General features: G+C 45.1%; 1 protein-coding gene across 1 annotated transcript in view; it reads left to right on the forward strand.

The window, feature by feature from the left end:
- The window catches only part of SORCS1 (sortilin related VPS10 domain containing receptor 1), a 474,417-nt gene that overhangs the window by 390,389 nt on the left and 56,304 nt on the right, over positions 1–27,724 (forward strand). Inside the window, exons 10-16 of the mRNA XM_074999892.1 lie at positions 2,673–2,819; positions 8,377–8,479; positions 8,720–8,796; positions 13,513–13,604; positions 16,700–16,807; positions 18,743–18,860; positions 20,170–20,300. Coding sequence (XP_074855993.1) covers positions 2,673–2,819; positions 8,377–8,479; positions 8,720–8,796; positions 13,513–13,604; positions 16,700–16,807; positions 18,743–18,860; positions 20,170–20,300 — 776 coding nt within the window. The remainder of the gene's footprint in view (positions 1–2,672; positions 2,820–8,376; positions 8,480–8,719; positions 8,797–13,512; positions 13,605–16,699; positions 16,808–18,742; positions 18,861–20,169; positions 20,301–27,724) is intronic.

Raw genomic sequence — 27,724 nt, forward strand, 5'->3', positions numbered from 1 at the left:
TCTACCAACCCGTTGAACGTAGGGTTGCCTGTAATGGTTAGACGAATTCCACGATATAATCTTTAATTAAAGATTAATTTTGTGTCTCCCAATGACCACTAGGGAGAGTGAGGACTTCTCTACAGCCTTAGCTAAGAGGCAGTTGGCTTTTTCCTCCTGTGGAAGAGGATCATGGATTTAGGTCTTCAGGTCCCAAGTTCACTTTTGTTTACCAGTTACCCAGATCTGTCAGTGTTACAAGTGGAATCTCATCAAGGATGAAGTCTGAAGCTTGGGATGCACTTTCTCGCCTGGGGGAAATGTGTAACTGAGAGGCTCTGGTGCCACTAGGGAGAGTAAAGTCTGTTCTACAGTCTAGCTAAGAGGAAGCTGATTTTTACCTCATACAATAGAGGTTCCTGGCTTTAGCCCTTAGAGTGCCAGTTTCAATACCACATGGTGATGACCTGGATCTGTCGGTGTTACATTTGATTTCTGGAGGATTAGCAACCCTACCTTGAGTCCCTGTTTTTGCTGAAGGTCTCACAAATCAGAATGATGCCTCTGAGTGGAGAGAATCAAGAACTCGCCAGCCCTTCCTTCTCTGTCAATGGGGAAGCGAACTGGTTCCAGTGAGTTGTCTCCTGGTGCTAGGTCCCTGCTCTTGTGAAAGGAGAATTGAGTTGAGAAAGCTCTGGTCTTTGGGAAGAAGTCAGGATGGGCCCTTTCTTTTCACCAATCACTAGACAAGGGAAAGGTGCTAGTGTTGGGGTCAAGATGAGCCCAGGTGAGATCCGTGCTCCCACCAGCTCATTTCTCTTCCTCATGAGGTGGTAGAAGAGCTAAAGACCGAGGTCTTTTTAAGGAACACAGCTCTGATGCATTTCGGGAGGGATCAGGGCACAATAGCTCGTCTCCAACTTCTCTCCCTCATTGGACAGCCTACCCCTCTGTCTCCCAAGACAGGGAAAGGTCCAGGTGAAGCTTCCTGGCTCAGAGCAGGACAGCATGAGGTAGAAGTGGGTGCCTCAGGAGAGGAGTCGTATGATGCAATACTGTGGTAGGACTGGAAGTGGCAAGCTCCATCAAGATAGGGGAAGGTCAGCATATACAACAGATGACTCTCATATGGAGTGAGTGTGAAGGGGGCTGTCTCTGGAAAGGATGGGGCCTCCAGCAGAGGTGTGAGGGGAAGCCAGTGCCATCACTCTCACATACTGCATACCCTCTCCTGCATGGCTTGCTGTGAAAAGAGCCAGCCTCACTCTGCAGGACTTCTCCTCCAAGCTTTTAGTGAAATAAGTTGAGGCCAAAACAGCCCTTGATTCTGCTGCAGGAGCTTGCACTATGATGCCAATTCAGTAAGAACTTCTGTATATAAAGTGGCCTGACAGCTGACTCTGTGTCTCGTTTCCCTGCAAAGGCAGTAGGATGAAGCAGGCACTTTAACCATCCCAAAACAAAAAAGCAGTAAAGTAGCACTTTAAAGACTAACTAAATAATTTATTAGGTGAGCTTTTGACAGACCCACTTCTTCAGACCATAGCCATACCAGAACAGACTCAATATTTAAGGCATAGAGAACCAAAAATAGTAATCAGGGTTGACAAATCAGACAAAAAATGATCAAGGTGAGCAAATCAGAGAGCAGAGGGCTGGGGGAGGGGGGTTTACTATTTTTGGTTCTCTATGCCTTAAATATTGAGCCTGTTCTGGTGTGGCTATGGTCTGAAGAAGTGGGTCTGCCCCACAAAAGCTCACATAATAAATTATTTTGTTAGTCTTTAAAGTGCTACTTTACTGCTTTTTTGTTTTGCTATTGTATAGACTAGCATGACTTTCTCCTTATTACTTTTAACCATCCCAGTGGCAGAGAGAGTATCCCCTCAGCATCCACAATCCCCTCAGAGCTCCCATCATTTATAAAATGAAATCCTAATGGACTCACTTTCCAGCTACAGTGAATATTGGCATTATGGCTTTTCAGTGTGTTGGGCAAAATGGAGGTATTTTCCTGCTTGGTTTGTATGTTACTGTCTGTATTCTTGCTTTGAACAAATCACAGAGTATCTTTTTCAGAGCTCTCATGAGATTTTTGGGTCTGTGGGCATGGGTGTATTGCTTTGTGGGTAAGATGTTGGCCAGGGAGTCAGAAGCTCTGATTCTTATTTCTGACTCTACCTCAGAGTTGGGCAAGTCACTTTCGCACCTTCTTATCTCATCTTCCCACGTCCAAGGTTAGGATAAAAATACATGAAAAGAATTGTAAGGTTAATATATGAGTAATTAATGATGCACTTTGAGATCCTTGGGCACAAGACACTATGGAAATGCAAAATTTTCCTTATTATTTTGTTTGCAGGGGAACAGTTGTGATAGGAATTCCTTATATATTTCCTCTTACGAGAGAGGCAGATCGTACCCTTGTACTGACTGTTACCTACATGATTTCAAGTTTCCATTCTTCTGCTAAAGAGCAAGCGTTCCCTCCCATCAGCAGCCTTTCTCTGTGTTATTCTGACAGAGCCTATAACTTTCCTCCTTTTCATACCCATTGGCAAATTTCACCCTACACTCCATCACACAGAGGCTGGGACTGAGTCCCAGCTGAGTTTGACAGGTCATCACACATGCACACCAAAAATCAAAGTCCAATTGATATATTTTTTTTCAGCCATGTCGATTTTTCCTAGGTAGCAGGGATAAAGGGAATGTTCTTGGCTAACAAGAAGATTGACAACCAAGTGAAAACTTTCATCACTTACAACAAAGGCAGAGACTGGCGTTTGCTACAGGCTCCAGACACGGATCTGAGAGGAAACACTGTTCATTGCCTCCTAGTAAGTTCTGCTTTCAAAACCAACAACTTTTCCCCAGCTAGCAATGCAAAGACGATACTGGCTTTTAAAAATAAATAGGACTGAGGTGCATGGTAATGTTGAATGACATGAACAGGAAGCTTCATTACAAGTGTACTGGGTTGCTTAGCTTGGCAGCCAGATGTGGTGGCAAGCACTGGCTATTTTACTTATTTATGTATGTATCTTTAACAAAGGACATGTTTTATAATTCGGCTTCCTTCTGCAGAGCTGAGGATCTCATAGGCAGCCAGTGAGAATAGACTCTTTTGTGGTGTAGTTGAAATTCTGCCCGCTAGATGGGGACGGCGAGCTGTTCATAGATACAATCCCAGAGCCAGTGGAGTTTTTGGAAGGATGCTCCTGACATAGGACAGTCATTAGAGATGGGCACACGCTGCAGAATAAAAAGGGGGATTTGGGCTTAGTACTGCCTGTTGTAGGTAATTTATTTTTCTCTGTTGCTTGTTTTTTTTAACGTTTGTGTTACATAGCCAGAGAATAGGGCAATTAACACATTACAAAAAGCTGCCTATGTATTATAGTATCATTAGCAAAACAGAACGCCGAGGTGGTGGTAGGGAATTTTGCAGCTATTTCAAAATAAACATCGTAGGCCCTCCTCCACTGACATGCCCTCACAGTTACTGGAATATGAATCAGCATATCCCCACAGCTCTGGCGGTTGGGGTCCAGTCAGAATCCAGATGCATTTCCCATCGTGGTCTCACTGTTCTTTTCTCTTTGCTGTAGCCAGTTGCTTTCCCTTGTTGTCTGCTTTGACAGTACCCTCTTTGGAGCAGGGGCTATCATCTCATTATGTGTGTACAGCCTCTAGCGGAGTGTGGCCCTGATCCTGGGCTGGGGCTCAGAAGCCAGACTGGGGCCATCAAATAATATGACAATGATGTGAAATAAATACCTGTCGTAGGTGCCTGGTGTTTGCCTGAAAGTGCTTACAGTCAAGTCCAGAAGTATTTAATCCATAGGTTCTGGTTCAGCCCATTATGTATGCAAAGGCCATTTGTAAAATTCAGCTCTGGGTTTGAAGCTGTGGTTTGGGACCATCTCCTGTAACACAAATCTCCTGCTGTGGGAAGTTCCCCAGTGTGGCAGCCCCTGCTGCCAGGGATTCCTGCCTCAGGGCAGCTGCTGCATTCTTTGCCCATGCCTCATCCCTTTGCCAGAGGCTGCAGAATCCCTATTTTCGCACCTCTTCCCCTGCCCACCAGGAGCTTGTGGAGCCTCCATCCTCCACTTGCTCTCATCGAAAGGCTGAAGAGCCCCCATCTCAAGTGCCTCACCATGGAGTAGTAGCCTCCATCACCAAGGAGCCCTGACATGGGACAGCAGCCCCACATCCCCAGAGGCTGGCATCCTGTATTTGCTATAAGGCAATGCCGTCACCATGCCCTGCTTGCTCTCTTGAATAATGGAACAAGCACACAACTGGGTTGAGTTTATTTCTGCTCATTGCAGGAGACTCTGCCTCCTGTTTGACTCAAATCCTACCTCACCTCCACTCAGTGCTGGAAAGCAGCAACCTTGGGCTCCTGCTGCATGTTGGCCTGAGAGCTGGATGAGCTAAGCCAAAATGGATAAGCAGTGGGTTTAAATTGCAGCAAGGGAGGTTTAGGCTGGACATTATGAAACATTTCTTAATGTTCACAGTGGTTAAATCCTGCAATAAATTGCCTAGGGTGGTTGTCGAATCTCTGTCTTTGGACATACTTAAGAACAGGTTGAATAAATATCTAATAGTGATGTTATAGATGGTGTTTGACCATACCTTGATGGCAGGGGACTGGACTTGATGACCTCTTGAAGTTCCTTCCTGTTCTAGCATTCTATGATTTTATGAAAATATCAGGACCTGATCTAAGGTCCATATGAATTTGTTCATTGGTTTCAATCAGCTTTGGGTCAGGCCTTTTGCACAGTTACACTTTGATTCAGAAAGTCAACTCATTGCCTGGAAACTAAGGGATGGGACCATCCCTCACTCTCATCAGCATTACATAAGCTGCCCTGATGTAATACATGGGCAGAGAAGCTTGTTTTGTTTTTAACCTTCCTTTTGTTGCATCAAATAATTGAAAGAGGAAGGATGCCACCCCCATGTGCTGAGCCAGCATGGACACCTCTTCATGGATACGTATTATCACAGGATGCAATACCAGAAGATCAGGGATCAAGGTCATGAAGGGTCTTGACCACAGGTCAAGCTGGAAGTTTGCAAGGAAAGCTAGAAGATACCTGAATAAACTGACTACTAAGACATGTACCAGGCAAGGTCTTCTTTCTGAAAGAACCAGTGGCTAGTTTTCCTTTCATTGGTTGAATAAAAATGGGAGTTTTCTAACAGGGGAAAGGAAAGGGGGATATTTGCATAGAAAATGCCCTGCCAGTACAAATGCATAGAGCAAGAAGTTCTGAGTTAGATGGGTGACCCAAGCTCTTGAAAACCTTCTGTGAGATGTGGCTCTAATGACAGAGAAGACACAAGGGTAGATTGTGCAGTGTGAGGACACAAGAAGTCCCAGGTCACAGAAAGCAGGGCACAGAGATCAGAAAAGAGGTTTTCTGAGGTAGTTCTGTTCAGAACGAGCAAGGTAGCAGTGACTTGTGGAAGTGCTATAGAAATAGGATCTTGTTCCCACTTGGAATAGGGTTTTAACTTGGGTTTTTCAAAGAAACCTCAGAGCGTTAGTTACCCAGCTTCCCCAGGGCACAATGGGAACTCAGCCGATAACTAGAGCTCTTTGGCACTGCACAAAACAAACCATCATAACCAATTGCGTGATCTCCACATTACATAAGAGATAATAGGCTGTTCAATGATAGGCCATGAAGAGTCCTTGAAGTGAAGACCACAAGGTGGTGTTGTGGTGGAGAAAGGGGAGCCAATGTCAGAGGAAGCTGTGAAGACCTGGATTTTATCAGGTTCAAAAAGAACTAGATGAATACACGAAGGTTAGGTCTATCAGTGGTTGTTAGCCACCATGGGTAAAAATGGTGTCCCTAGTCTCTGTTTGCCAGAAGCTGGGAATATGTGACAGGATGCATCGCTTGACCATTGCCTGTTCTGTTCATTCTCTCTGGGGCACCTGGCGTTGGCTGCTGTTGGAAGACAGGACACTGGGCTAGATGGACCTTTGCCCTGACCCACTGTGGCCATTCTTATGTTCTCATGTGCAGGGAAGCAAAGCAAAGGCTCAGTCCGATGATCCCGTGTGGCTTGATGCGGATGTTTATGGGACACGAATGCCTTTGAGAAAGCTGGAGAGGAGGAGGTTGTAGTAGGAAAGATGTACGACAATGAAAAGCTGGACGGTAGTTTAAGCTGTGCAGGCGGAGGGGAACGGCCGGACTCTAGAGGATGCTCTAATCTTGGTTGAGGCCTCTAACATGACTGCATTCTGTGGAATAAATGGCCATGTTCTTGATAGGCTGCCTGTCAGCTCTTACTCTGAGGCCCTGGAGCTTAATACTTGTTTTCGATGCCCTGTGTTTATGTAATAATGATGGTACTAATAGCTGGCTTTTACAGGGCACTTTCTATCCGCCGAGCTTACATATGTATAATATGAATCTATGAAGTGATACAAATGCAAGATGAAAGTCAGCCTCAAGCAGCACAGTCTGAAAGGACTGAAGTCTAAAAAGGCGAGATAATCTCTGTTGGAGTGAGGGATTGAGTGAATTACTTCCATTAGCTACTGTCTGCAACATGCCGGAGGGCAACATGAATTATTTTGGTTTTAAAAACATCGACCCCCTTTAGCCCTTCCAAACAGATAAAAAATTAAAAGGAAGAATCCCTTGTTCCTTACTGCCTTAGCTGAACTGTGTTCTCTCCCCAGAATCCTCCTCTGCGTTGCTATGGAGCCTGGACCTACAGTGCAATCATCTGCGGTTATGGCATTTGGCATGTTTTGCTCAGCTAATGGTGCTGCCACCCTCTTCTTTTCCTGTGTGTCCCATTGAAAAGAGTTCACCTCCCTTTTGCCCACACAGGCCTCAGGCTCAAATTTTGTGGGAGTGGTCCTTGCTGACTTTGGTGGTTGACTTCACCACTGGGGGACTCACACTTCACAGAGGCAGAAGTATGTCCATGACTGGGACAATACAAACTCCAGGTGGCCATCCTGAACTAGACAAAGGAAGGCCCAACACGTGACTGACTATTAAGAGGTTGGCATTTGAAAAAAATTGCTGTTCTGCAGCACTGCAGGTATTTCCTTTTGCTCAGTAAATCACAACTTTTGTAGTGTTCCCTGAAGGTCTCTTCCAGGCCGAAGTTTTATGACTCATTTTAGGTGTGGTGTGATTCTCTGGGTAATCACAGTTTTACTCGCTAGTTGAAATGCATTGACTTTGAGGGAGGAGGGGTTCCTTGTTTCTCACTTTTGCTTTGTGTGCGTCCTTCAGTCTTTGCAGAAGCATCTGGTACTTTCATGTACTGTGGGGGCATATTGTGTATTCCTTGGCCCACATCCCAAGAAAGGAACCGAGGAATTATTGGCCTCTCGGGCTCCTGTTAGTTTCAGTGGAGGCTTCCTGTGCTGTCATTCTCTCATTTGGCTGTGGGCGAGGCACTGAGCAAACATAGAAGACACAGCTCCTGCCCCTCCATGTTCTTATTCCACTGTCACTTCTTGGTGCCTTCTTCCATGTTCATTCCATCTAGCTCTCCCCTACCTGCAGTCCACCATCCAAACCACCCAGATTGTCACTCTGTCCCTCCTCTACTCTTTCCCTACTCAGCATTCTCATCCCCTCAGGGTTTGATGCTCAGGCATTTTGTATCCTGTGTAAAATCCCACAAAGACATCCAAACTCACGGAGGCCTATTGGACACCGCAAGAGAGCGAGGGGCCTTGAGTGTGGTTCTTTTTGCAAGATCAGAACCTGAGACCGTAAGCTCCTTGGCTCAGGAGAAAAGTTCTGTGCTCTTTAAATGATACTAATACTGAATAATACCACCAGTGGCGTGCACAATGCAGCCATTGTATCTAATAATCTTCTCCCCTTTGTTCTTGTCTTTGCAATTTTGCCTTGTTACTGTGGCATGGAACAAATCTGAAGGGACTCTCATGAGTGGGGGAAAGAGACAGCTAGTCCATGGCAGGGTTTGTGACACCTTCTGGGGTTTGCCTTTTCATTAGATTGCCTGTGCAAGTATGTAGTGGCCTGCAGTGCTTCACTCTCAGAACTGTGCTAATGGTATGACCAGCTCTTGTTACGCTGGTATTCACAGACTGGCTGGCACATGTCCCTGGGGCTTATGTTCCATTTGCTTCTAGATTTTGTTATTTTCTAGTTTGCGGTGACCTTTTTTGAGCCTTCAGAAAAGGAGTAAGAACAGCTAAGTTCTCACGGGCCACCGACAATACAAGGGGACCCTTTCCAATCGTCCGTCCTGATGTTATGTGACCATACCACTCTGATACACGAATGCCCATTGGGGAGGGAGAATGAATAGGGATGCCCTTTATGACTTATCTCTTTTTCTCCCCCCCATCCCTTTTTCCTCCAGCCCTACTGTTCACTGCACCTTCACCTGAAGGTCTCTGAGAATCCGTACACTTCTGGAAACATCGCCAGTCGAGATACTGCCCCTAGCATTATCGTGGCTTCTGGTATGAAACATTCAGTTACTAAATACAGTTTGTGGATATCAAATTCTGCCATTTGCATTTCTACTGTGCTTGGAAGTTGAAGCCTTTGTTCTTTCATCTTGTAATTTATTTTCCCTCCAAACTGAAATCCCGGTTCTTACCCTTCTCCAGCACCGAAATCTTTTTTCTGAGGAAAACATAAAAATCACTGAAGCCTGGAGGCAAATCAGTTACCTATGCCTTACAATGTTCTCCTCACAGGTAACATCGGTACAGAACTGTCAGACAATGACATCAGCATGTTTGTTTCATCGGATGCTGGGAACACATGGAGACAGGTAAATAACATGTGATTCACACACTTCAGCAGCAAACAAAAGGAAAGATAGTATGGTATTTGTCGTTTTGGTGGCAGAATACCTGACACCAACCAAGTGAAGGGGCATCCCCACTGACTCTTTCTGATGCTGGTTCCTGTTGTAAAATGGATATGTGCCCAAACCACAGAGGTTGGTTGTGTGGGGGATTTTGGTTGTTGATTTCAATGGGAGTTTAGCCACAGAAACTAACTTTACTCAAGTGTGGGGTTTCTGGAGGAGAAATCTAGAGAAGGATGACCCAGTGGTTAAAGCACTCACAAAGGATGTGGGAGACCCAGGCTCAATCCCTACTCTACCACAGACTTCCTGTGTGACCGTGTGCAAATTCCATAGCTTTTTTTCCCTCTGTCTCAGCTTCTCCCATCTGTAAAATGGGGACAATAGAGTGGCTTTGCCTCAGAGAGATGTTGTCCAGAGGTATTAAAGATTGTGAGAGTCTCAGGTACTGTGACAAGAGGAGCTAATAATCACAAGCGATAGATAAAGCTTTTAGTTTGAGCTCCAGATCTAGCAAAAAGATATCACCACACTTGTGGCTATGTGTCTGCCTCCAGCTGACCTTTTTTTTTTTTTTTAAAAAAAAAAGAGTTTCAGCTGAAATTCATATTCACAGAACTTATTGCCAAAAGAAGCCAGCACCCATCTGATCTGACCTGTATAGCACAGGCCAGATAACTTCTAACTTTGATGTTTGAATAAAGCACTACTCATGCAGACATAATGTCTAAATCTGAAGACATCAAGATTTGATTTAAGAACTCTGACAATATAACATTAGCACAATACATATTAAATCTATTAAAAACTGGCTAACTAGTAGATCTTAAATGTGGCTTTGGGAGCCTTTTCTTTGACTTAATGAGCCTTGGATTACTAGCACACCTCTAATAAACGTGGTCAGGACAAAATATTCTGCGTGGACACATAATCCCTTAATGGCCTCCTCCATGGTTTCACCTCCAGAATCTAGTGTCGGCCCCTAAGACAAGATATTGAACTGCAGGACTTGATCCAATGGCTGGTTCTGTCATTCTTGTGTTCTTAGCATGAATGTCTGGATTGCTTCATTTCTATTCTGTCTCATATAAATTGTGTATTTTTTTATCCATATGAATGTCTAATTCTTTTCCCAATATGATTTACATTCTTGTCTGAGCTCTACAGGTTAATGTGTTTAGTAAAGAAAAAAGTATTTCCTTTTTAATTCCGTACATTTGCTGCCTTTCTATTTCATTGGCTGTTCCCTTTTTCGTTTACTATGGGAGAGAGTAAATGCTGTTTCTTATTCATTTCATGTTACCCTTAATTATACCCCACTGGCAGTGTTACCTCTAATTTTTTTTTTCATCCATTGGTGGAATCAATTTTGTTGTGTGTGTGCTTTCTTGGTGGTCACTTGATAACGAGTAGGATGTCTTCATGTCACTCACCTGTTTGTGAGTCTGTTGAAGGCTGCTCAGCCCAGTTTTGGTGCCACAGGTCTTATCACATAAGGGGCAGGTATTGGCAGCTGTTGGAGGGGTGCAGGGCAATTTTTGATGCCCATTTCTCCCTGTCTGCCTCTCCTCATCTGCACTGTGGTGGGACCTCTCAAATTGCACCATCCCTCAAAGATTACCGATCTCCACTGGGGACAGTCTTGGGCAAGGTTGTCCCAAGAGTTGACAATGATGCTGCACTTCTTCATGCGTGCCTTCACCATGTCCTTATATTGCTTCCGCTAGTTCCCAACACTCCTCGGCTGTCTTATGGCATGTGCGGATGTGCCCTCCAATCAGAACACATGTGGCCAGCTTTGGGTGGCTACGTGTACTCTATTAATCAGCGGGGCAGCACCTGACTCTCTTGGGCAACCACCCATGTGCTCAGCTTACTGGGCACACTGCCTATGGATGAACCTCTGCCTTCTGGTGATTACACCCTCCAAACTTCTCTCAAGGATCCCCATCCAGTCCTTAGTCACCAGCATGATCACTGCAAACAGGAACATAGTCTCCAAAATACAAGGTCCTACCTTGCTGGGACGGTACTGCAGGATCACGTAGCACATCTAGCCAAGAACTGCACCTGAAGGAAGATAAAATGAAAAAATTCCTGTTCTTCTTGAATTCTAAATCTCACGCAGAGAAAGCAAAGCTGTGTGCTGCAAGGGTTAGACACTGTGATTACTGAAACAAATGTGTTTGCCCCCTTCCCTCCCCACTGTTCTGTACGTTAATTAAATATCTCTTGCTTTGAGAACACATAACTAATGAGCATTAGCAATCAGGTAGAAGGCTGGATAATATAATGCATGGCTGCCGCACATCATTAAATATGTTTTAATTATTAGCTGGCATTAAATTAGCTGCAATAATTCTTACACGTTGAAATTAAGTGTATAGTTAAGTGTTTTTAACAAAGCACACAGTCAGTGCTGGAGTGGCAGTTGCTCTGCCTGGCAAGGGAGATGAATCTGGGGGTGGGGAGCAACACTGGTTGGGTTTGATACTGGATGCTGATGATTACAGGGTACTAAACTCAAGGGACCACTATTCTGACCCAGTGTAGAAATTACTGTGTTCCAATGCTACCATGGTTTGGAAGCACTGGAGAAAAGGGCCCTTCATGCTGCTACAGAGTACCCCCTCTGCACCTCGGGATCAGCATTTTTGGAGTCTGGATTTGGTCCCTCCTTAGAAAACAAACCAAGAGGGAAGAGTCAACCGGGCAGTAGAGTGGTGTTCCAAAGGTGAATAAAGAAAGAAAAGGCCAAGAATTTCCAGGGACACTCACAAAACTGGTACTTATCTGGCCCTCATCTCTGTAGTATCTGAGTACACACATTCTTCACATACTCCTCCTCCCAACCCACCTGGGAGGTAGGGTAGTGTGATTATTTCCATTCTGCAGACGGGGAGCTAAGTTCTACACATGGAGAACTGAGTCACAGAGAGATTGTGGCTTGCCCAATGTGTCACAGAGAATCTATGGCACAGTAGGGGAATGAACTCTCTACGGAAATCTCTCTCAGGTCCCAAGCAAAGGTGAATCATTGGGCTGATTGTCCTCTCTACTGGAAATGTGCCTTTATTGTCGCTAGAGCTGAGTGAATAATTCCTAATGAGTAATGGATTTTTGTTCACCTTTTGGTTGGGAAAATGGCTGCAAACAAATCGTGGGTCTCCATCGTTCGTTTTCTATTCGATATTTAATAGCAGTTTATACACACTCTTTCATTCCATGGCTTGCTATTCAGAATCTGAAGTTTGAGCTCTGTTGGGTTCAGTCACGGAATATGATATCATCTCTCTGATTGGATGAGCACAACTCTTATGATCAGGTATTGTGACAAAGCTCCTCCTCTGGCTTGGTGGGTCCCTCAGTTTTTGGTGGATTGTTTGCCTTAGAGGGTCACAGCAACCCTCAGTTTAGATTCCAGCTTGCTGTTTGGTGAGATACTCTCCTTATTGGCCACCATGGGGAAAAGAGAAACAAAATTCCACAGTCTCTGCTGCTCCTCCAGGTGATTCAGGTAGGACAAACCCCTCCACCAAAATCAGTCCTTCTCCTGTGCTGGGTAAGGGATGGGAGAATGGGGGAAGCCCAGGCCTGCCCTCTACTCCAGATTCTAGGCTAGGGGTCTTGTGCTAGCAGCTGCCTGCAATGTCTCAAGTCTCAGCTGCCTGACAGTGATGATTCCTTGGGTCACTTCCCCACAGCAGTCCTCAGCACCCTCCTTACCTCAGGCTTGTCTCTCTGGTATCTACTTTTGCTTGCTCACCACAGCTCCTTATCTCCTCTACTCCTCACACACACACACTGAGCCAACAGAAGAGGAGCCTTTTTTATAACCAGTCTCAGCTAGTTCTACATTTGCTCCAGATGTCCTGATTAGCCTTGTTCCTCTGAGTTTGCAGGCTTTCTAATTGACTCCAGGTATTTTAATTGCCCTGACTGATTTTAGCAGGTTCCTGCTGGTTCTGAATTAGCCCTTGCTAGTTTGCTCTGGGAACAGGGACCTATTAAATCTAGGGCTAATGTATTTTCCTCATATGTACGTATCACTCTTATGTAGCCGTCTGGCCTGAATCTGTCATAGTATGTACAGTTAGAACCTGCCCTTCTGCCTTTGGAGTGTATGGAAGCTTTGCCATCAAATTCAGTGGACACAAGATTAGTTGCCTAAAATCCACATTCCTAAATTAACCAAACAGTGATCTTAAAATATGCTATCCTAGGACCATTGGCAAATTTCTGCATCATGGATCTTTGCATAAGGAGATTGTAAAAGGGATCCTATCTGGAAACAAATACGGAGGAAAGTTAATTTTTGCACTATTTTCCCAGCTCCCTTTGTTCTTTCAAAGCACTCCCATATTTTTTGTAAGACACCTGCAAAGTGAAGCTTCCTGCACCTCAGACAAAGCTCCCCATTCTGCAGGATGGGAAGGAGTGATGATCTAGGAGTATCACGTTTCAAACAGATTCTCCCTGCATCTGGCAGGATGAAATGCATTTGACAAGGAGGCAGCAAATAACAACATAAAAAATTGGAATTCTCTGGGTAATGACATGCCTTCCCCCTGCTTGATCATTTGGTAAACATATCCCTGTCCGTTGCCTCTTCCAGACTAAGAGTATGGCCTTTTATCGAAGCTCAGTAAAGCAGATCTCTGTTTGTATATTTTGCAGATCTTTGAAGAAGAGCACAGTGTTTTATTCCTGGACCAAGGTGGAGTCCTGGTCGCCATGAAGCACACGTCTTTGCCTATCAGACACCTGTGGTAATGACTGACTGTGCTGATCCCATTTGTCATCGAGTCCTTCATTACAGATTATGTGCTGCTGGCTGTTAAGATGTGACTAATTTCTTTAGCTAAATGGCTGAATATGTCAATTAAGAAATTTACATGTATTCACTTGATACGGCTGAAGCAGCGCCAGCAATTTCACACATAACAAGTGCAAATGGGGAAACAAGTTAGCGTCCTGGAAACAGATCCTCAGCTATAGTAAATCTGCATTGCTCCACTAAAATCAGTGGCACTACAGTGAGTTCCATAGGTGAAGGTTTGGCCCTTCGAACCTGCACAGGAAGCTGGGGTTTGGAGTCACATCAGTCTATAAGGAATCCCAAACAGGTTTTATTTACAAAACGGGGTGAAATTATCTTATAGGTGGGGGGCAGAAGTCATGCCAGAACTTTATGACATAGCCTCAGTGCTACCCAACCAAGAGGGACTCTTCAATTACCCAGACAGAGCATCACTTCGTGGTCTTTAACATGATGCAGCTGCTCTATTGGTCAGCATCTTGCCAGCATATAATTCCTATAGATCATGATTTTAGAAAGTGACAAGCGATTTTGAGTTTTCACTTTGAGACACCTTATGGGACCCAGTTTTCAGAAAGTGCTGAGTTCCCACACTCAGAAAATAGAGGGTGTATCTCTGTAGTTCAGAACTCTCTTGTCTGGCAACGTCCGTGAACCGTCATGATTTTAGTTAGCTAGACATTCACTTATCATGGTTGTGGCCAAGTCTCCTGTGGTTCCATAAAGTTTGTTTACATTCACCAGTCCTAGCTCTAAGGGTTCCGTGGTGTTATTTAGCTATAATTTACTCCCCAAATGTCTTCTGTGAGCCCAATAAGCCGTGGAAGTGTACGTAATGTGCTAAACAATATTGTACTCCCATGCTCCAACAAATTCATTCGGCACTGGTCCGGCCCAGAAGGTGCCAGACAAGAGATGTTCAGCCTGTAGTTCCTTTTAAGGTATCTCTGACAGAAAGATCACTAGTCACTTCTTCAAAATCTTGGCCACTGAATCCACCTTGCCTTTAAAATTACAATCTAAAACATGGCTTCATTAGTTATTGATTTGCAGGCTAGTTTGATTAATGGTCTGACTTCGACATGGGGCCTGATTAATTCTACTGATTAATTCTGATTAATTCTACCGTTGGTCTGGGGCTAGTAGATTTTTTGTGTCCCCAAGGATCTGGGGAGGGACCAAAAATGAGGGGTTGAGTGTGTGGGAAGGGACTGCGGAAGAGCAGTGTGGGGTTGTGGGTATGTGCAGGAGGCAGGGTGAAGGAGCGGTGTGGGGGTGTGGTGTCTTCATGCACTGTGGGGTGCAGGACTGGGCCTGGGTGAGGGATCTTGGCCTGAGGTGTGGTGCAGAAGCAGGCAGGTGTGTGGGATCTGGGCCTGTGATAGGGTGCAAGAGAAGGTTGAAGTGTGGGATCTGGGCTTTAGGTAGTGTGTAGCAGTGGGACTGGGGGATCTGAGCAGTAGGTAGGGTACAAGATTGGGGTTGGGTTCTGGGCAGTATGTAGGGTACAGAAGCCAGTGAGGGGTGGGGGTGGGGGTTCTGGGCAGTGGTAGTGGCCAGGAGTGGGATTGGAGTTGGTGGTCTGGGAAGTAGGTACGGTACAGGAGCTGGTGTGGGTTCTGGGTGGGAATTAGGGAGTAGAAGTGGACTAGGTGTGAAGGGTCTGAGTGGGAGACAGGGTGTGGGAGTAGACTGGGGCCATGGGGGCTGGGTGGGAGGTAGGATGCAGGAGTGGGGTGAGAAGGCGTGGAAAAAGGGCAGGCGACTGGGGCACTTACCTGGCACAGCTTCTGGCAGGGGACAAGCAGCTCTGCATGGCCCTGTGTTTGGAGGCATCACCCCCGCCACCACCACCACTCCCATTGGCCCTGATTCCCAGATAATGGCAGTGGCGGGATGGAGCCTGCAGCTGAGCGCAGCTAACAGCAACACATGTGGCTCCAGCCCCAGAGGGTGCAGGAGAATGGCAATATGCAGAGCCCCCCTCTATCAGTCAGAGCCACAGCATGCAGGGGCTTTAGTGCTTCATCCCTGTGCCTTTCATAATCCAGCTCTTCTGCGCTTGCAGAGGCCATGAGCAGAGTTGGCCATGTGTTTGCTCTGGTAGGTGAACAGGGTTCGACTGGAGTGGGGTGGGGACTTTTCAGCCAAACCAGAAGAATTCCTCATGTGGGGCATTTAAATCAAGACACTCAAAAGCAACTGCTGGTTGTGGGAGCATTAGTATTATGCTGTTCACCCTTTAAAGGGCCTGATTTTCAGAGGGCAGGTTCTCAGAACATGCCACAAATACAGCACCTTTCCAGAGACTCAAGATGAGTGCCCAAAATCATAGAATTCAAGGGCTGGAAGAGACCTCAGGAGGTCATGGAGTCCTTCCCCCTGTCTAAAGCAGGATCAGTGCCAAAAAAATCATCCCAGCCATAACTATGTCCAGCCAGGGCTTAAAAACCTCTCGGGATGGAGAGTCCACCACCTCTGTCAGTAATGAATTCCAGTGCTTCACCCCGCTCCTGGTGAAATAGTTTTTTCTAATATCCAACCAACACCTCCTCCTCTGTAACTTCAGACCATTTCTCCTTGTTCTACCGTCTGTCACCACTGAGAACAGTTGTTCTCCATCCTCTTTAGAACCCCCTTTCAGGAAGTGGAAGGCTGCTATCAAATCACTACTCAGTCTTCTCTTCTGCATACTTAATAAGCCCAAATCTCTCAGCCTCTCCTCATAGGTCATGTGCTCCTGCCCCTTAGTCTTTTTTGGGTTGCCCTCCTCTCAGCCCTCTCCAATGCATCCACATCTTTTCTATACTGGGGGGCCTAGAGCTGGATGCAGTACTCCAGATGTGGCCTCACCGGTGCTGAGTAGAGGGGAATAATAACTTCTCTAGATCTGCTGGAAATGCTTCTCCTAATGCGCCCTTCGTCACCTGTTTGGTTTTTGGATCATGGCCTGTGTATCTCCTACCTTTCATTGCTCGGGATCGAACTGCTCCATCTCCTGCATTTGTGTCTGAGAGAGGATGACACTGCTGCCTTTCCCACTAGGTTAAGTTTTGATGAGGGGAGATCCTGGGGCAAGTACAGCTTCACCTCCATCCCGCTCTTTGTTGATGGCGTATTGGGTGAGCCTGGCGAGGAGACACTGATCATGACGTAAGTGAGCGTGTAGAAGGAAAACAGCCAATCTTGAGTGAGTTCTAATCAGTCTCGCACCAAAAACACTTACTTGAACCAGAGCCTCATGTAACAACCCCCCTGGTTGGGCTGGGTGTGGAGACTGAACCTAGGATATCTAGGGCATGGGGAGTACAGAGGATGGAACTAGGCCCTCATGCTTGTGATGCCAAAAGTTTTTCAAGTTTAAATATAACATGACTTGGAGGGTCGTTCAAGAGAGTCTCGTCAGCTTCAGAAACAGGGCGTGTGGCTCAGCAAGCTGAAAGTTTGATGTTCAAGCTGTGGGAGACGTGAAGTAGAGCTGCTCTTTGCAGGTGAATGTTGGAAAGAAAAATAGGGTATGTTTTTAAAGCTGTGTCATGATCATTTTAGCTGTGATGCTGTGAAATGGTAAGCATGAATAATGAAATATGATTTAGTTTAAGTTCAGGACTGAGTTCTGCCTGGCACAGAAATTTACACTCACTCCAGCATTTCACTTGGGATCAAATTTGCAAAAACATGAGACAAATTCAGTTTCTGCTGGTGAAAATGAATCAAGCTGTAATTAGTAGAATGTGTGGTTTGGTGACTAGCCACTGAAAACAGAGATACACTAAGAAAGTGCTGTTCAGATCCAGACCTGGTTCTGGATTTTGATTAAACTGGAGCCCATGTCTCAGATTTATGGTAGAACCAGAGCTGACGTTTGAGTTTGGATTCATCAATACTAAAATCCTGTCGGATGTTCTCGGGCAACGTCCACCTCAAATGTCAAATATTTTTACAAAACAACCCCTGGGCTCTAAGATTTCGTATCCTGATGAGATCTCAGTCAAAAGTGACTTAGGCATTTAGAAACCTAAGTCACATTGTCTTTTATTTAGATTTAGGGTTCTTCGTCAACTATGTATCAGAGGGGTAGCTGTGTTAGTCTGTAGCTGCAAAAACAATGAGAACTCCTGTGGCACCATATAGACTAACAGATATATTGGAGAATAAGCTTTTGTGAGTGAAGACTCACTTCGTCAGATGCATGCATGCATGAAGTGGGTCTTTGCCCATGGAAGGTTATGCTCCAATATATCTGTTAATCTATAAGGTGCCAAGGGGCTTCTATTGTTTTTACATTATCTAAGGGCTTTTAAAATATTACCCACCATCTCATTGCAGTCAGTGGGATGTAGGATCCTGAATCACTTAAGCACATGTACACGGTAGCTGGAAGGTGTAACTTCCTGCTGGGGTAGGTGTATATATGCTCAAGCTCTGCTTCAGCTCGCACCAAAAACAGGAGAGTGGCCCTGTCATTACAGGTGACAGCTTGTGCTAGCTGCCCAAGTATATACCTTGGGGTCAGATGGGATTGTACAGGTTGTACCTCCCAAATCCAGAACTCTCTTGTCCAGACAGACCATGGATGTTCTAGGACCAGAGGATCACACGGCTGGGGCTGGAGTTGTGTCTGTGGGGCTGGGCTGGCAGCCAGCAGCCCTACCAGCAGCGTCTGTGGGTTCTGGGCCAGGGCTGGTGTCTGCATGACTGGGGCAAGCCTCTGGCTGTATGGCCAGCACCAAAGCCGCGTCTGGCTGCAGCTGGGCCCGGGCCAGGATCAAAGCCACCAGCTCAACCAGCTGCCAGTAGTGGGGCTCAGTCAGAATGGCAGGACAGCTGGTAGTGGGGAGCATCAGTGGTCTCTAGGGCAGGAAGCAGGAGACCTCCCCTGGTCCAGCAAATTCCCTCAGCTTGGACAGGGAGGTCCAACCTGTACTTGGGCAGCTAAGCAGAGTCAATGTCCTGCTGCTTGGATGCATTGCCAATTTTAGGTGCTAGCCAGGCCCAATGCTGGGTGTGCATATGTGGTGGTGGGGAGGGTAAATTCCATACGTGATACTTAAGAGGATGCATTTGGCAATGTCTTTGCATGTGTAGCGTGTTTGGACACTTCAGCCATCGCTCGGAATGGCAGCTGGTCAAAGTGGACTACAGGTCAATTTTTGACAGGAGATGTGCAGAAGAGGACTACCGGCCATGGCAGCTCCATAGCCAGGTAAGACACATGACAGCTGAATATGAATTGAGGTCTTTGTGATTCTGCAGCTGAACATGGGTGAAGATCAACTTCTGTCCTTGCTAATTTGCTGGCTCAGAGTCACTCAGATGAAATTATGACTGACCTGTAATCTGAATGTCAGTAAGGTCAGTGGGTGCTAGGCACCTAAATACCTTTGGGGATGTGGGCCCTAGAGTTTATTTCCTGGCTCATGACTCTTTCTGCATGGAATTTTATATTCTATAAGGTTAGAATCAATCATGGCCCACAAGACCTGGTGTTTTACTGAAGTCGATAGAGCTGAACTTGTTTATGCTATCAGAAGATATGGCATATCTATTTACGAATTGTTGGGAAAGGGTTCAAGATGTAATGTAAAATCAAAGTGACTTGTATCAGCCGTTCTACTGATACACAAATGCTGTTGAAGTCCCAGTGATGGGTCAGATTGTCAGCTGATGACCATCTCCTCTGAAGTCAGTGGAGCAGCACTATTTTACACTGGACACTGTTTTGTCCTCTTTCTCATGAGCCAGGCAGATCTGTGAAAGGCTCCTTTTCCCTCCAAAAATTCAAACAGGAGTAAAATATAACAAGCCAGATGAATGCATTTTATTTTTGTCTTTCTGTGCTTGCATAAACTAAAAAAGCAAGGAATGCACAGTCCATCTTCCATAACATCTGCTTCTGACCATGAGAAATTATTAATGGGTGACGGCCCCACATTTTTTTTTGCTTCTAGATTTAGTTCCTGTTGTGCATGAAAGCCTGAGCCTGCCTTTCTCTGATTTCCCTAGAGGAAAAAAATTGTTTGCAGGATGTTTGAGTCACTTATACAACACGTTTTTGGGTTCACCTCACAACAGACTATGCCTGTACTCAAAATTTATGTAGTAGATTTATGTGCAAACAAATTACAGTGTTCAGGCACGCTGGTTCAGAACAATGTAACTAAATGGACTAGCTCTGTCTTTTCAGTATCTCAGAGGGATCAGTAAGTGCTGTCAGTTGTTACGATATAAATAATATCTGTTCCTCAAATCAAAACTCTGGATTCAGATAGCCCTGGGCTTTGGGGAGAGTTTGGTCTCTCTCACATATGAAGTTCAGTCTAGATTGTCTGCTGGTATATATTGTGTAGCCCCTTTGTCTTCAACTGTGGTTGCTGCTCCACTACACCAACAGAGAATCTGGCCATAAAATCATTGTGTAATGCGATCACCACAACCGCTAAAAATTTACTAGAAATGGGATGCTGAACACAACAATGGTGGTGTAAGAAGAGACTGTTTTGTGTGGTTTTCAGGGGGAAGCATGCATAATGGGAGCCAAAAGGATCTACAGGAAACGCAAATCAGAGAAGAAGTGCATGCAGGGAAAATACGCGAGAGCCATGGCATCAGAACCATGTGTTTGCACAGAGGCAGACTTTGATTGGTGAGTAATGCAGCTGAGGTACACATGAGAGATGTGCTTCTGCCCGTGCCGACATGATACTCACCTGATCAGCCTACAAAGGGTTAGGCCTGCAGACATACAAAGGACTGTGTTTTGGCCACCGCTCTGTAGATGGATCATCCCCTGCTGGTGCCGGGTACAGCAACAGCTCAGGAAAAGAGTGACTTGGAGAGATCAGCTGGAATAGGCTGCATTATCTCCCCTAACAAATGGCCAGGATCCCCACTTGCAAAGGCTCCAATATGCACCATTGATAGGTCTGCCAGGAGTCCAGCTCCTGTCCCTAGCCTGGCAGTACTGCACACCGTGGGGGGCTGAACTGGCTGCTTGTCAACTCCCAAGCAATGCAGGATTGTGATTATTTTATGCTGCCCCCCAGCTCACTACTGGGCACCCTTTCCATTGTCACAGGCCCTCCACTGGGGTCTGTACTGTGTTGTGAATTGCACCTATTTGCTGCAGCATGGGCTGAGAGAGCTTCAGCCCGTTCACAGTTTGCAGCCTGTTATGCGTTGCGCCAACAAGATAATGAGATTTACTTGTTTTTGTCCTCACTCTGTTCATGGTAGTTTTACTGATTGCCTTATACTGAAAACAGTCAGTAAAAAGCCAAGGCAAATGTGCATATAAACAACTGTTGCCGTAAATTAACTGCAAGTGCAACCCGTACACCTACTAGTTGTGGTCCACTGTCCCATGGAGTGGTACCCAGACAACTCACACCAAGGAAGAATGAGTCTCCTTTGCAGCCTTAGCTGAGAGCCAGCTGGCTTTAAGCTCAAATGCTAGAGGCGCTGGTACTGAGATCTTGGGTTCAAGTCTACCTGTGGGCAGTTACACAAGCAGAAACTTGAACCCTAAGAAGTGGCTTTAATATCTTACTCTCAGACAATGTTGTCCCCCAAAGAGATCTGGGACAGGAGTGCTGGGATGCTGGCCTTTGGGCCAGTGTGAGGTAACAAAGAGGAGAGACTCTGGGTAAATCCTAAATGATGCATTCAGTGCAACTGGGCACTGTCATGGGCTGTTGGTATTTAGGTATGTCTTCCCAAGGTCTGAGATTGTCACTCCCTCATGCCCATTAAACTCCAGTGGACGCTAAATATATTTCTATATCATAGGGTACCCTGTCCAATTGGTATTTCATGCTCATAGAGGGAGCTTCATTCCAGCCTTCTTACAGTATGAAAAAGACAAGAACCAGCCACATACTGTGGCACAAGGGGAATTGTCTTGATGGGGTAGGACGAGTGGAATGGCTTTATCATAACCTACACCCTTCCCTCACCGTCAGAGTATGGCAAGAGTACAGATAGGGTAAGGAGGTGTTCTGAGATGATAGATGTAACCATCACTCAAACTACTCTGGATTGCTATCTGTTGGGGACCATAATATCTAAGGTTTTAGTCAGACAGCCCCTGAGGTTTACAAGCTGTAATTTACTGTGTACACAGGGAGTCAGTCCTTTTGAAAATCCCTTTCTAAAAAAGCCCCGGTGTTGTCTTTTTTGCTGTTTATTTCCTTAGAACTGAATCAGTGGGTTTTATTTGTTTTCTTTCCTTTGAACCAAGAAGCTGGAGTGCCAGGCACGGCCCTGCATTGTAGAACTTGGAGCAACCTGATGAAATTTACTCCAGGAAAAAGCATCTTTCTTCTTCATTCATTTAAAGAAAATAAATACTGGGGGAAACTGCCCGAGAAGAAAGAGAGAGAGAGATGCAGCTGTGTGGTGTGGTGCAGTCTCCCAAGGAAATGTTGCAGCAGTAGAAACACCAGCTTTGCTTTTAGAGTTGATAAATACCCACAAATCACAGGGAAATTCTGTGCCAGCTGGTGACCAGGCCCACTGACATGCAGGGGCAAAGGGGGCATTTGCCCCAGGGCCCAGCATTTCAAAGCTCTGGCTGCCCCATTGTTACTTTGGCAGTGGTGGTGACTGGAGCTCCAGCCAGGCTCTTTGAAGTGCCCCAGCACCACTCTGCATGATTCGGGCGGTGCTGAGGGCCGACTGCCCTGGGCCCTGCTCCATTCTGCCTTTGGCCCTGCCCCTTTCTTCTCTTGGTCCCACCCCTTTCAGGGCCACAGAGCCCCCTGCTGCACCTTACCCCAGGGCACAGAGTGGCTGTTGGCTCCACTGCTGGCAACTGGTCTACCTCAGCTATGAGGACTTTCCTAGCTCTGATGACCATAATTCTATTGCAGCCCAGGTGATCCAAACACATTATCTTTAGGGCAGATATCACTGTCCCCTCCTCATCTCCTCTTTTTCCTTCTCTTTCCTTTTTGGATTCATTCCATTTCTGGAATCAGATTTTGGTCCCTTTTGATGTCCACACAGCCCACCATAGTGTCCTGGGGAAAAGCCCAGCTCAATAGCAATCGCCATAACAGGCCACTTGCTTTGCTTTCTTTTCAGTGTAAAATGCCATTTAGTTTTACCTAGATTTCCCACAGCAGCTAGGGAACCCAAACAGAAAGAAACGAGTAAATAAGTAAAAGCAAGGTTTGATTTGGAGGAAGGAAATGGCATGACTTTTTTATATAGCAAGGTGGTGTACTCTGCATCCACAGAGGTTTTTAAGTCCCCACTTGACAAAGTCCAGGCTGGGGTGATTTAGTTAGGGTTAGTCCTGCTCTGAGCAGGAGTCTGGACTTGATGACTTCCTGAGGTCCCTTCCAATCCTAGGTTCTATGGTTTTGTGATCAGGAAAGCAATTCTGTTGGCTCCTTTTTTTTTTCCCATTAACACAAGTAAATCCTGCCTTAGGTTCTAAAAATGTGTATGCGCTTGTGTATTTGTGTCTTGCCCTGACTACAGCAGCAAAATAGATACTCCTAAAATAAATACATATGTTGTAAAGATTCTCCTTGAGGAATCTCATAGAACTGGGGGAACATTTACAATCTTTATCAAACCAAGAACAGAGAACTACTGGGTGAGGCTAGGTTTGGTGCTTTCCACTCAGCAAGGCTGAGCAACCTTGCGAGGCTCGTTTGGGCTTTTGTGAGCTCTTCTGGATGGGGAACTTCACCTGTAATTAGGAGCTGCATGTACTTGCATGGTTTGTGGCTCACAGCCAGAGGGCAATAGAGCTTCAGGAATGAGGTAAGCCTGTGGTCAGTTTCCATTCCCAAGCCAAATCCTTCTCTGCATCTTCCTAGAAAGTAGGCTGTGCTTATTCATTGGGGTAAACGGATTACCCAGCTATCTGCGTGTTATTAAAGCATTAACTTACCATTTTTTCTGACATTTTTGGGTCTCATCACAGCTCTCCCCCATTGCAACACCTGTAGTCACAGAAAGAAATCCGTATTCAGGTCAGTTCCCTGGTCAGCTAACTTGGGACTGGTTTCTGGTCCCCTTATTGTATTTCAGTAGTGCCTCATTCCATCAGGACTCCCACTGGGCTTGATTCTTGTTTATACTGTCTAAAGTTTGCCTGTGGCAGTGTTTCCTCTAAAATGAAGGCTTGGGTGCCCACCAAGGAGAAATCAGGTATCGCCCAGCAGATTAGCAGAGTGCCCACTGAGCCCACTGCTGGCAGTGTGTTTTTCTGCCAGTGGTGCACATCACACATGCCTGGGTGCACATAACAAAAATTATTCTGCACATGGATGGAAGAAATTAGAGAGAACTCTTTCCTGAGGCCTTTAAGAAGGCTGTGCCTGCGTGCAGCTATAGTATCTGAGGTTAGGTGCACCCCATTCAGAATAACCAAGAACCCTAATTAATGGTTAGTTGTGAAACTATTAGAGTGTTATAGATATGAAACAGTGTGTGTAGAGGAATTACTCTGAACACCTGTAGAACTGAATAGAGAATTGTCATTTACATAGAATTTGTAAACCACAAAATAATGGTTTATTGGTAGATATCTATTTTTAGGCACTCCAGGCCAGACTTTGAGAAGTGTTTTTGTGCTTAAACATGCACATAGGCACTAAGGCTTACATGTACGCAAGGCAAAGTAAGTCGACCACATATACACAATTCTAGCTATGGCCCTTGCGTAGCTAAAATATACCTATCTGTGCTCAGCTAACTGGGCTGTCTATGCTGGGGAAAGTTGATGGGAGTGTTTCTCCCATATCTTGTGAGCAATACAGGCCTGACAGCTTGATTTCACGGGTCCATACTAGATGCACAGACTCAAGCCCCAGAAGATTGACATTGAATGGGTCGAGCTTCTGAGGTAGTGTAGATGTAGCCGTAGTCGGATTTTCACAAGGTGCCAAAGTGCCTTTAAAGATCTGCCTCATGGATACTACAGGGAGTTATGTGGCAGTATAAAACCCCTAACATAGCATATGATCTCTTTTCTAATGGCCGCTCTTAACATTCTATCGAGAGGTTAACAATTTATGTTAAATTCTGTAGTACTTTTCCACGAGGGGATTTAGGTAGGTGAGCCACATGGCCATATGGAATTAAAGATGCCTGTAACCACATATACCTTGACTCTGTGTCGCTTAATGGATATAAGGTTTGAAGGTCAAAAGGCAGGTGGCATTTTCAATTTCTGACAGCACTGACCTATATTGTAAAGGTGAGCTGGATAGTGTGGACGAGGTCCTGAGTTCTGGTATTAAAATGTCTTCTGATTTTGGGTGAGGTGACCAAAGTCATTCACAGACAAGGTTATTGATGTCTGAGAAAGACCCTAGTTTGACATTTCCATCCTTTGCAATGATGGATTTCTTAATAGTTTTTTCTTATGTGGCATCTCCATTACTGAAAGGCTGCAACTGTGGTAGCCCCATCTGCACAATCCCCTGCTAATCTCTGTGGATGAACAGTTCTTTTGAACTTCATCAGATATCACACCATTAAGCCAAGATTTTCTTTATCTTCACGTTTTGCCCTCATCTTTTCCTTCCAGTGCCCATGAGCATGATGTGTCACTGAACCTGTTAAAATATGCCCTGCAAATTGAATGAAAATCTGATTTCTAATAGTTAAAACTTAATGTAAAACTTTCCTTTTGTGTATGTTGTGTATGTATAAGAACATAAGAACGCCCACACTGGCTCAGACCAGAGGTCCATCTAGCACAGTATCCTGTCTTCTGACAGTAGCCAAAGGCAGGTGCCCCAGAGGAAATTAACAGAGCCAGTAACCGCCAAGTGATCCATCCCCTGTTGTCCAGTCCCATTAAATAGAGAAAGTGAGCGAGAGAGAAAATGACAGAAGTAGGGCTGGAAAAAATCTCGATAGATTATCTAGTCCACCCGTGTATACTGAGACGAGATAATGTAAACTGTGCAGTTCTTCTAAGATTTTCTTTTCACTTAAAATTATATTTTAACCTTAATTCCATTTTGAGAGTTGGGGATATTTTGGGGCCAGGGGAGAGTCTGGGGAGTCAACAATATTTTTAGATTTACTAATTGTCTTTGGTCATAAATAGGTAGAATCAAATTGCAGGGATCTATAATTCTGCTTCTACTTACGCTGACAATTAGGCGTGATTTGAGTTAAGGCTGTGGCAGTGAGCACTGTAAAATCAGTACAGACTGAACTGCTTACAGTTCTCTGGTCCTGCAGTGGCCACTGTGACTTTGCCCTCTGGCCAGGTTATGTTCTGGTTCCACTCCTTCCAGGGTAGCAGCACAACAGAGTCCAACATCCTTATACAAGTTGAACCTCTCTAATCTGGCAATCTCTGGTCTGGCAACTTCCATAATCCAGCATGATTTTAGTTAGTCAGACAACCACTTATCATGGGCGTGGCCAAGTTTTCAGTGGTAACATAAACTTTGTTTCCAGTCACCAGTCCTGGCTCTGTGTTCTATGCTATTATTTAGCTCTAATTTACCCCGAATGTCTTCTAAGACTGAATACGTTTGTTAATCCTGAAGGTGATACAGGACTGTGTGCTACTTGAGATTTTAGGAAGTCGTGGAAGCATTGGTAACGCTGTTAGACAATATTGCCCTCTGTGATTTGGCAAATTCTCTGGATCGGCATCAGTTAGGTCCCAAGGGTGCTGAACTGGAGAGTTTCAACCTGTACTGAGAGCAGAATCATGCACTGTCGTTGATGGGCCCTTCAGTTCTCTCACTTCAGAGTCCTGCACTAAATGTAGCTTGTCTGAATACCAGATGTCTGACCACGAGGCCAGGTCATCCCTGATGCATTCAGATTTCAGTAATCTACATGATGCTGCGGTGGTACAATTGATGCCACCGCTTGTCAGTTGCAACAAAGTCTGCTAAACCACAGGCAGCAATTTGTTGTCATTCTCAGTGATGTGTGTGCACCAGACAGTAGCTGAGAAATTCATTAGTTTCCAAGTCTGCAGAATGAAAGAGGTGCTGGTGCGTCCCTAGAGACACGGAAGAGCAGTTTATGTCATTTACTAGTATGATATTCCTGGGTGTCCGTGTCAAGCCCACACAGACCGGCAAAGCTACAAAGATCACAGCTGAACTTTTATACTTAGCAAAACTATTTATGTTCAGAACATGCAATTTCACTCTCTGGCTGTTGGTTATATGATCCAAACCCAGCCAAGCCTAGTTAATTCAGAGCTGGTCAATCCAGATGCCTGAATACCAAATGATTTCAACTGTAATCAAACTTGTTGCACCTGTGTGTACATATAATAAGAAATTACAGACCAATATTGTTGGATTAAATTAGACTTCGGAGATTTATCCCCTCTGGGCAGATTCACTGTTAGGTGAAAATCAAAACTGATTATGGCCATGCTTTGTATAGCGTGTTACAGCTTTTTAATTATATTGACATACGATAACTCAGGAACGGAGAGTTTCAACACTGTGACAATTGAATTACAAAGGAATGAGGTCCTGTTTGTACACAAATATTTGTTCTCTATAGGCAAATGATTTTACTTCTCATCATAGACTTTCCACAGCCCTGGTGTTCTCGTTCCAATAAAGATGATCATAGGAACACACCACAGTTTGGCAATCTGGGCTTGAGCTTTCAGGCCGTTAAGCAGTGGCCAGTCATTGCTCTATTAGGAAGTGGGCTTATGAAAACTGAAGCATGGAAATAAAGAAAGGAGGAGACCATTTTAGATCATCTAGTCCAGGGGTGAGCAAATTAGGGGGCAGATCCCCTCGGGGGGCTTGAAATTCTATATGGGGTGGGGCACAGCATGATTGGCTGCTGGGTCTCAGGCTCATCCATCTCATTAAAAATATTGAAATATATTACTGTTTTTGTATATTCATGTACATTCCACATGGTTATTTTTTTACACATGTCAAAAGGTCTTTTAATTTCCATTGGTTTGGATTGAATGGGGAGACCCTGTTAATTGCAGGGACAAAAAGTGAGTCCTGAAGTAAAAAGTTTGCTCACCCCTGTTCTAGTCCATTTCTTCAGAATTGCAGGACTGTTTTCTAGAGTGTATCTTCGTTTACTTTGTAA

This window comes from Carettochelys insculpta, chromosome 7 (genome assembly GCF_033958435.1).
Source record: "Carettochelys insculpta isolate YL-2023 chromosome 7, ASM3395843v1, whole genome shotgun sequence".
In the NCBI taxonomy this organism is placed as follows: Eukaryota; Metazoa; Chordata; order Testudines; family Carettochelyidae; genus Carettochelys; species Carettochelys insculpta.